General features: G+C 50.5%; 1 protein-coding gene across 1 annotated transcript; it reads left to right on the plus strand.

Moving 5' to 3' along the window:
• Positions 1–4,131: 4,131 nt before the first annotated feature.
• LOC126514987 (intercellular adhesion molecule 5-like) lies at positions 4,132–10,119 on the plus strand. The gene is given in 8 exon segments (XM_050164279.1): positions 4,132–4,186; positions 5,647–5,913; positions 7,082–7,405; positions 7,604–7,882; positions 8,557–8,826; positions 9,433–9,675; positions 9,886–9,970; positions 9,972–10,119. Coding segments are annotated over 8 exon segments (1,671 nt in total).
• The last annotated feature ends 249 nt before the right edge of the window (positions 10,120–10,368 follow it).

Below are 10,368 nucleotides of genomic sequence, written 5' to 3' on the forward strand. Positions count from 1 at the left end.
CCCCCCCCCCCCCCATCCTGCGTTACTGAGTTCTGTCTGTGTTTTACCAAATCTTTTTTGGATCCTCAACGTGTCTTCCTTCCCATTCAACTGTTCCACCCCTCCCATTGGTTATCCTACCCAATCCTCCCTGGCATCCCCTTACCCCCAGACATCAAACCAGAGCACTTCCTTCCACTAACGCAGGTGCTCTCACTTGTCTTCAGCAGGGAACCTCCAAACGTGTTTCTCTGGCTCTCTCAGCAATGGCTCAGGAGCTTTGAGCTGAATTTGGTATAGGAGAGTGGGGTGCTTTCCTCCTTCCCTTCCACCCCTACTTTGCAAGCAACTCTGCCTTGCTGTGTGTACTGAGTGACCACAGGGTCTAGACTGTCTAAAAGCCACTACCTTACGGAAGAGCCTGTCTAAATGGCTTAGTGTGGCGTGGTTGACTTTACTATCTGTCCACAAGTAGCTAGCTTTATTTTCTACCAACTGCCCAAGTATTCTCCTATCAGGTCACGCTCAGCTCACCTTCCCTGAACACACCTCATTTCTCACTTGTCATAGCTGAGGTTTCCTTTCGTCTACAATTCAGTAGAAACTGTAGCTCCTCAGACAGAGGCTTTGCGCCTGCCATACCCTTCTAAACCATATGTGGTACAAAACTAACCCAGTTCATATTCATTAAATACATTCTTGCTCTTCTCAATTCTCTGTGGGGCAAGCATCAGTTTATCCTTCAGGGCCAACTCCAATGTCACTGCCTCTGGAATTTTCCCTGTCTTCTTATCCCGCCCCCCCCCCCCATGGCCATCCTCACCGTCTCTGTCTTCTAGGCTTTTCTGAGCACTCAGGCCATTTTGTAAGTGGAGGGAGGGATGTAGGAATGGGGGAGGGGAGGGGAGACAGGTGGTGATGTATGCCTGTAATCCCAACACTTGGGAGGTAGAGGCAAGAGGATCACCACAAGGTCAGTTTCTGGAACACTGGGAATTTGAGAGCCAGTTTCAAACAGTAACAACACATACACACACTCACACACACACTCTAGGGTCAGTGGACTAAAAAGGACATTTTGAATCTTGCCAAAGTCCCATTGAATTACTATCTGGCACACATACCCTGGGAGAGGGGAACCAGACAGTAGCTGGGGAGCCCGGAATTTTGAGGTAAACTCTAGAGTTCAGGAGACACATCACTCAAAGCAAGACTGGAGCTGCCTAACTTCTGCATTCAGGTGGAACCAACAGATGAACAGCCAAGGGGGAAAGATTTTCTTTAGTTTTGTTTAAAGATCCTTTCCTGGGGCTGGAGGGATGACTCAATGGTTAAGAGCACTTACTGTCCAGGGGTGCTGGTGCAGGCCTTTAATCCCTGCATTTAGGAGGCAGACACAGCCTGGTCCAGGACAGCTAGGGCTAGGCATAGAAACCTTGTCTCGAAGGCCGGCGGTGGTGGCGCACGCCTTTAATCCCAGCACTCGGGAGGCAGAGGCAGGCGGATCTCTGTGAGTTCGCGAGACCAGCCTTGTCTACAGAGCTAGTTCCAGGACAGGCTCCAAAACTACAGAGAAACTCTGTCTCGAAAAAACAAACAAACAAACAAACAAAAAAAAAACAACCCTGTCTCGAAAAACCAAAATAAAATAAAAAGAGCACTTATTGTTCTCCCATAGGACCTTCAGTTTTCAGTTCCCTTGAGGTGGTTCACAAATGCCTATAACTCCTCCAGAGGATCTGGTACCCACTTCTGGCCTCCGAAAGCATCTGTATACATAAGGTTTACATCCCCATAAGCCTAAATAAAAATAACTTTATTTTAAAAGATCCTTTCTTTACAACCATCATTTCTTTTCTATTTAGAAGCGATCAGCTTTAAATCAGTCAATCAATCAATCAGTCGGAGTCTTGTATAACACAGGAGGGCCTAGACCGCCCCTGTAGCCAAGGAATGATCTTAAACTCATATTTCTCTTGCCGCCACCTCCCACAAACAATGATGACGGGTCTGCACCACCAAGCCAGGCTCAGCAGCGATTGTCTTGAGTCAAATCTGTGCTCTCTTTGAAGAGGGAGCCGGCTTCCCTACTCTTCTGTCTTTTAAGATAGAACCCATCCTGTCTTTAAAGCTACTTGTTGGCGCGTCTTCTCTCAGCCAACCCTGTTGAGAGTCTGCGTGAACGTCACGAGTTTCCGGGCAGATCTGGGGACTCCTGGGCGCAGCACCGGCGCAGAGCGCCCCCGCCAGGAGCGCGGACCCAACGGTTGGAGCACGCAACGGTTTCGAGCGCGGTGACAATGCAGCTCTTCAGTCTGTGGTCCCCGAGCATCGAAGAAGAGCGGCCAGGGAGGCAAGAGGGACAAGCGGACAGCTCCGACTCAGTGAGGATTTGGGTCCTATTTGGTTTGCTTGGGTTCTTGCTGGTTTCTACCAGTGAAATCCAGTAGAGGATCGATCGGTGGGGGAGTTGGCCAGCACGCCTGGAAGTGTTTGTTTCCCCCATATATTTTAAATGTTTTAGATAATGTCTGTCTTTAAATGCCTTCAAGCCCAGTTGTGTGCACGCCCCTTTCCCAGCTATAGGGAACCTCCTTACCAGCCTTTTGTCCCCCATCCAAGTGCTTGTGCCCGCACTATTAGCTTATATTTTCTTTGGTTCAGCTACTGGTAATTGCAGACTATAACCGTTCCAGTCCCTTGGGACCCAGCAGTGGATAAAACAAAAGGCCCGCCCTGCCTTCATGGTGCTTACAGTCCCAAGGAGAGAGACACAGTTCGGGAAACTTGGGAAAATGTTCCTGGCATACCAATACCCCACTGCATCCCGCAGCCAGTGTCAAGAGAGATCTTTAGTGGCCAAAGATCTGCGTGAAATCAACTTCTCAACTCTAGGGAGCGAGGTGTTAGAGATGAAGGAAGGGATCTGGGGCCGGGTGGTGATGACTCTGTTTTCTGGGTCCGAGGTGATGCCTGGGCTGCCTCTCTGCTAATTTCATGGTCTGATGATTCTAGTCGCTGATGCTGTAGGTGACCTTAAGGGAGGATGGGGCCTAGGTCAAATTAACCCTGTACTATAATTTTGGACTAAAGCATTTTCAAATGTTTTTCACCTGTCTGCATGCAACACTGATTCAAGTCTGAAGTGCAGAGTGTTTTCAGCAGAAGCAGCCTTCAGGATGTTAAAATAAATAAATAACATAGGTAACCAATCCCAGCTCACCTGTCACCGCTAAAATCTACAGTAGAGCTACCGGGAGACTTGCTCTGTATCCCTAAGCTGTGTGGTCTTCCAAACTTGTGATTCTTAAGTTAACTGAGAACAAATAAAGTTAGGGGGCAATTTGGGTTTTCTCCTTGGTGACACGGAGCCAGGCCGACATAAATGCGTTAGAGGCAATGCATCCTATGGGAAAGGAAAACAGTAGCGTGGACGGAAGTTGTGGGTGCTGAGGCCTGAGCGGAGGGTCAGTAGACCTCACACAGAGATGAACAGTGCGTGGAGGGGGGGGGTGACTCTCAGGCACAGAGAAGAAGCAAAGGGCAGAATGTGTCTCCCACTTATGAGAAACAGCACAAAACCCTTGAATATAAGCGGAAGGGGAGGATCCCAGAGTCTGGAGCCCATCAATGTTAGGTCGGCTCCTCCAGTCTAGGAGCTGGAGTGTGTGAACTCCTGTAATCCCAGCATGGGGGAGGCAGAGGCAGGAAGATCAGGAATTCAAAGTCATCCACAGCTACTTAGCGAATTCAGGGCCAGTCCCTGCTACCTGAGACTTTGTCTCAAAATAAAAACAAAACCGAAGGGGGATGGCAGACACTACAGCAATGGCTTCCTTTTGTACATTTTTATTTATAAAAATATTCTCCAGACTAGAGAGATGACTCAGAGGTTAAGAGCACTGTTTGCTCTTGCGGAGGACCTGTGTTGGATTCCCAGAGCCTACATGGTGGCTCACAACCATCTGTAACTCCAGTCTCAGGGGATCTAATGCCTTCTTCATCAGCACCAGGAACACATGAGGTGCACGGGCACACATACAGGAAAAACACTCACACACATAAAATTTTTATGAAAATGTAACGAGAAAAAAAAATCTCTCTCTAGGATTCTTTCTTTTCTTTCCCCAGCTTTTGGGCTTTCTCCCAAGAATGAAAATGCTTCTGCTTGGTGTCTGGACCCTGCTGGCCTTGACCCCTTGTCCAGGTGAGGCTACCTAGAAAGGTTTCTTTAGTCACTACATGCCAGGACACACCTGGTTGATTGTGCAGAGGGGGATGAGGTGGTGGTTAAACTCAGCTGTCTTCCTGATGGATCTAGGGTCACCCTGGAGATGGGCCTCTGCGTGTGCCTGTAGGGGATTCTCTCAGGGTATGGTGACTGGAGCAGGAAGATCCACCCACTGGGGTCCTGTGCTGAACAATCCACTCATGCTCTGTCTGTAGGTGATGGGCTATGCGTGTGGTGAGCCTCAGTGGGCTTTATTGCTGTCATTTTATTTTTTTAAAGTTTAAAATTTTATTTATTTAGAGACAAGGTCCATACCCCAGGCTGACCTCAAACTCCCTAAGTAGCCAAGGATGACCGTGAACTTTAGATCCTCTTGCTTCTACTTCTACTTCCTGAGTGTTGGGCTTATAGGCATATGCCACGATGACAGTTTTATATTGGGGATCCAACTCAAGGCTTTGTGCATGTTAGGCAAGCAATGGACCAGGTAAGCCATATCCCCAGCTCCTTCTTTATCTCCAAACTACTTTCCTTGGGACTGGAGAGATGGCTCAGCAGTTAAGAGCAAGATTGCTCTTGCAGAGGACCTAGACTTGGTTCTCGGGACCTGTGTGGCCATCGCAACCATTCTGTACTGTTCCAGGGGATCCACATCCTCTCTGACCACACATGCACTTGGTGCATAGACGTATGTGCAGGACTCTCTCCACTGGCCCAGCCTTCTAAAAGGTCCTACCACCTTCCCTAGTGCCACAGGCTGGCAACAAGCTTCTAGCATGGGCACATTCAAGATCCAAATCATGATGTAGGCTAAACTTGCGAACACTGAAAAATTCCTTTTCACAGCATTGCAAAGCAGAATGGAGCAATCTCTGAGAAGATGTAGAGACTCTATGGGAGATGATAAGTGAGCATGGGCTTCCCTGGCAGCGTTAGTTCTCATGGATTTGTGTATGGAAGGGTTCACAGGAGGCTTGTTTTGTTCTCAGGCATATTTCCAGGTCCCGCCTTCACTACAGGGTGGTCACTCTGTCTAAGGTGGAGCCGGGCTCTTCAGTTTTACAATCATTCCAGACGATTCTGGTGAAGGTAGTCCTTCACTATCATCTCAGAGAAATACTGCTTGGCAGTAGAAGCGCAGAGACCCCAGCAGGGTGTTAGTGGCTGAGCCCAGAGAGCTGCTAAGGCCTCGGGAAGCTTTTCCAGGCATGACTGTTAATGCCTCCTTAGACTCTGTGGGAAAATGTAGTCCCCAGGACAAAGATGGGAATGAGGCTGGGATCAAGGCTCTCGCGTGTTGATTAAAGGGCTTATTCTCCAGATCCCTGAGCAGGGTCCCTCTTTGTCCAGCCTAGACCCGATGGAGAGAGTGGACTGTGTTCGTGCTGCCTCTCCTGGTCTTCACCAGCGTTCTTGATCCGTGGGCTTCATTTCAGGGACCACAGAAGAGCTGTTTGAAGTGTCTGTTTGGCCAAATCAGGCCCTGGTGGAGTTTGGACAGTCCCTAACTGTCAACTGCAGCACCACCTGCCCAGACCCGGGGCCCAGTGGAATCGAGACCTTCTTCAGGAAAAGCCAGCTGGGCAAAGGGCCTCAGTGGAAGGAGTTTGTCCTGGAGGACATCACAGAGAGCTCTGTCCTGCACTGCTTCTTCTCTTGTGCAGGGGTCCAGAAGGACTCAGTGATCCGTATCACCGTGTACCGTGAGTAGAGTGGAGGCCCAGATGAAGAGAGGAGGGGGAAACAGGGATGCAGCTCCTTCTTCTTCTCCTCCTCCTCCTCCTCCTCCTCCTCCTTCTCCTCCTCCTCCTTCCCCTTCTTCTCCTTCTTCTCCTTCTTCTCCTCCTTCTTCGTTGTTTGTTTGTTTTTAGGACAAGGTTTCTCTGTAGCTTTGAGCCTGTCCTGGAACTAGCTCTTGTAGACCAGGCTGGCCTCAAACTCACAGGGATCGCCTGCCTCTGCCTTCTGAGTGCTGGGATTAAAGGCGTGCGCCACCACCGCCAGGCAGAATGCATTTTCTTTAGAGAAGAATTAGACAGGGATTTTACTTAGGGGAAAGAATTACACCCTCCGCCCTCCACCCACCAGGTAAAGACTCAGCCATACTGTCAGGAGTCTCTGCTTTTGAAGAGGCTGTCTTCTGAGTTTCCACCATTAGCCGTGAGACAAGCTTAAGAATGCACAGACTAGGCCCGGCAGCGGTGGTGGCGCACGCCTTTAATCCCAGCACTCGGGAGGCAGAGGCAGGCAGATCTCTGTGAGTTCGAGGCCAGCCTGGTCTACAAGAGCTAGTTCCAGGACAGGAACCAAAAGCTACGGAGAAACCCTGTCTCGAAAAAAATCAAAAAAAAAAAAAAGAATGCCCAGACTCCATGGGGAGTTTCTGAGTGATCAGACAAGTGTAAGATTCGTGTTGGCTTATTTGCTGCCAGCTCTTAAGATAGCCAGGGCTTGCAGGAAGGACAGTCTTCAGCTGGGGTAGTCAGAGAAAGAAGCCTGTGGTGTAGGCAGTTCCTGAGCTGCTCTGCAGAAAGGGAGGTTCTGAGGTGTCGGGACTGGTAAACAGGGTCCTACAGGGAGCCATCTTGCATTGTAAAGATAGGAATGAGTGGAAGAGTGCCTCCCCCAAGCTTCTTGTGCCTCTGAAACATCACTGATAAGAGAGAGAATGTTCCAGAATGGCAGGAAAATTCAAAGCAAGGGACTTCCTTTTGGCTGTCACAGTTCTAGGCCATGGCCACCTTTGATGGACAGAGAGCTGGAAGGCTAACTTATCGCATGAAACCTTAAGGGTGGTGGTCACCTTCTGCCATGTCATTTCTGTCTGGAGGTGAATGGCCCCTCACCAAGGCTTGTCTTTTTGTCTTAAAGAGCCCCCGGAGCAGGTGATCCTGGACTTGCAGCCGGAGTGGGTGGCCATGGATGAGGCTTTCACAGTGAAGTGTCACGTGCCTACTGTGGCACCCCTGCAGAGCCTCACCCTTACCCTTCTCCAGGACGGCCGAGAACTGCACAGAAAGGACTTCAGGAGAAGTTTTTCTGTGGCATCCCAAAGAGCCGAGGTCACTGTCAATGTCAGAGCCCAGCGGGAGAATGACAGGAGCAATTTCTCCTGCCAAGCAGAACTGGACCTGAGCCCACAAGGTGGGAGGTTGCTTCATGGCAGGTCAGCCACCAAGGAACTCCGGATCTTTGGTGAGTCAGAATCCAGGCATGGAGAGAACCCAGGGCCTGTTTTGGCCTTTGGGGACCCTGTTCCCACTGGTTTAGAAGAAGGGAGTAACTGCACCCCACCTCTAATTCACCCTCAGCCCCGTTCTCTTCCACGGTGTTCTAGGTGACACATGACTTATAGCTTTCCTTCTTTCTTTGTTTTTCCCCCTTACTTGGCAGAATTCTCTCAGAGTCCCCAGATCGGGGTGTCTTCACTCCTGGAGGTTGGGGTGGCGGAGACCACGAGCTGTGAGGTGACTAGGGTGTTTCCTGCCCAGGAAGCTGTCTTCCGAATGTTCTTAGAAGGCCAGGAGCTGAGCCCCTTCTCCTCCTGGAAGGGAGATGCAGCGTGGGCCAGCACCACCATTCGGGCCATGGAGACCGGTGACCAGGAGTTGACCTGCCTTGTGTCTCTGGGTCCAGTGGAGCAGAGAGTCAGGAAAGCAGTGCATGTCTACAGTACGTGACCGCCTCTCTTCCCTGTGGATTTGGCTGTAGATATTATCTGACTAACCTTTGCTGGGTGTCTTCTTAAGTCAATGTTGGCTTTCATCTTTCTGATGGAGGTGGTTAAGGACCTGCATTGTGACAGAAGCTCCATGTGGCCTCTGTCCTCAGCCCTCTCCCTAACCTATCCTGCTGACTGGGTGATTGTGGATGCTTGAACTTCATTCTAGAATAAGCATTTGAGATGAGTAAGAAACCTGTACGATGAGAAGACATCTTGCTGTCCTCGCAGGAGAGGCACAGCCAAATGTGGGCAGATGTTGGAAGGGAAGCTCTCAGTTCTCCAGCCATCTTTTTAAGTTTTTTCTAAGTTTTTTTGAGACAGGGTTTTTCTGTAGCTTTGGAGCCTGTCCTGGAACCAGCTCTTGTAGACCAGGCTGGCCTCGAACTCCCAGAGATCCGCCTGCCTCTGCCTCCCGAGTGCTGGGATTAAAGGCGTGCGCCACCACCGCCCGGCCTCTCCAGCCATCTTGTTGGTCCCTCTCTTCAGCCTTCCCAGAAGCACTAATGCTATGCAAAGTCACCCTTCTGTCATTGTCTACCCAAGGGAGACCTCCAGCAACAAGAGGACAGGGGTAGCCACCAGCTTGAAAATGTGTCCACTGTTCCGTTTCCTTTCTTTGTAGGTTTCCCTCCCCCAGTTCTGGAGGTTGAAGACACTTACCCTCTGGCAGGGACGGATGTTAATGTCACCTGCTCGGGTCATGTGTTAACATCACCTACCCCCACTCTTCGACTTCAGGGAGCCCCAAACATCTCTGCTCCCGGCGAGCCTGCCTGGCTCCTCTTTACTGTCAGGGAGGAAGACGATGGCCGGAAAATCTCCTGTGAGGCCTCCTTGGAGGTGCAGGGCCAGCGACTGCTCAAAACCACTGAGATGCAGCTTCATGTCTTATGTGAGTGGAGGCCCGATGGTCCTCGGCGAGGCAGGACACTTCGTCTCCCTTCTTGGCTAGTTGCTTCATTAGCCGAGGGGAAAAGTCCAGAGAAGAAAATAACACAAGCACATCCAAGCTTGTCTTTGCCCTCAGGAAAGCCAGTGGGGACAAGATGGGGAGTTTGCCCAGAAGGGCAAGTGGGTCCGGCGGTCAGGTACAGTTAGCTGAGAGCCAGTGCCGGGGAGACAGAGCAAAAAAGGAGACAGCTGAGGCTGACGCTAAGGAGAGAAGCCTCCAGAAGTTCCAAATCACAATTTGTGTTTTGAAAAATGAGGAAATCCTTATTTCTGAGTCCGTTCCTTGCACATTGAGAAGCCCTGGGCCTCACCAACAGAACCGTGTTACTTAGCCTGAGTTCATAAAAATATCCTAGGCTGCATCTCATAAACATGGCCACAGGGAAGGGAAGAGACTAGAGTGGGTTTCATTCTAAGCAGGGAGCTGACTGTGTTTTCCTCGGGTTGAGGGAGCAATGTTTGAGCTAGAGAGGGAAAGGGGGCTATGAATGGAAGTGAGACAGGAACAGGACATACAACTAGGTTCCTTTTGGGACTCTCTTTGCAGACAAGCCTCGGTTTGAGGAATCCGGTTGCCCTGGCAACCAGATATGGGTAGAAGGAATGGATCAAATGCTTGCGTGCATCCCAGAGGGAAACCCTGCCCCAGCTTTGGTGTGTACATGGAATGGGATGATCATTGACCTTGATGTACCTCAGAAGGCCACCCAGAACCTCACTGGAACCTACTGCTGCACAGCCACTAACCAGCTGGGCTCTATCAGCAAAGAGATTGCTGTCGTTGTGCAAGGTACCTGCTGCACCAGTTGCTGGGTCTCGGGGTAGAAAGCCCCCACCCCGCCCCGTCGCCCAGCTTTGAGAATCTCACAAATGTAGAGGGAAGCAAGATGCTCCTGGGCTGGAGAACATGTGTCTGAGGAGTGGGCTTGGTGTCTCGAGGTGGAATGGTTTTCTTGTCTTCAGCCCACTGTCCCCAGTTCTGTTTTCTGTGCCCACACAGAACCACATGAAGAAGGGATCTCCTCCCCCACCGTCTTCATCATCATCATTGTCACCCTTGGCATGGCTGTGATCACCATAGTACTGAGTGAACTACCAGCCCTGCAAAAGAAACAGGAGGAAACGGGCCTCTAGGCAGAGCGAGCAGAACAAAGACAAGGAAGGCCAGTTCGCTGACATATAAGCAGAAGTGCGCAACTCACATCTGACCAGAAGCAGCTCTTTGCCTGAGTGAGACTTCAGCTACCGGCCTTTTACAGGGAGGAAAGAGTAGGCCAGGGAGGGAGGAAGAGACGGGGTGTGAGGCAGCATTCCTGTCTTCTCCTGTCCCCTCCACAGGGTTTCAGGGCCCATGTGGCTTACACCAGTTCATCTGGAGCTTGCCTTTCTCTTTGAGTTTATTCCAGTTTCTAGAAATTTCAGTCTGATTGTTCCTGCTGGCAAAGAGCCCCTTCCCTCCTTACTGTATTCAGCTGTCTACTCT

Source organism: Alexandromys fortis, unplaced genomic scaffold (genome assembly GCF_014885135.2).
Source record: "Alexandromys fortis isolate MF-2015 unplaced genomic scaffold, M_Fortis_MF-2015_v1.1 scaffold_156, whole genome shotgun sequence".
NCBI classification, from domain to species: Eukaryota; Metazoa; Chordata; class Mammalia; order Rodentia; family Cricetidae; genus Alexandromys; species Alexandromys fortis.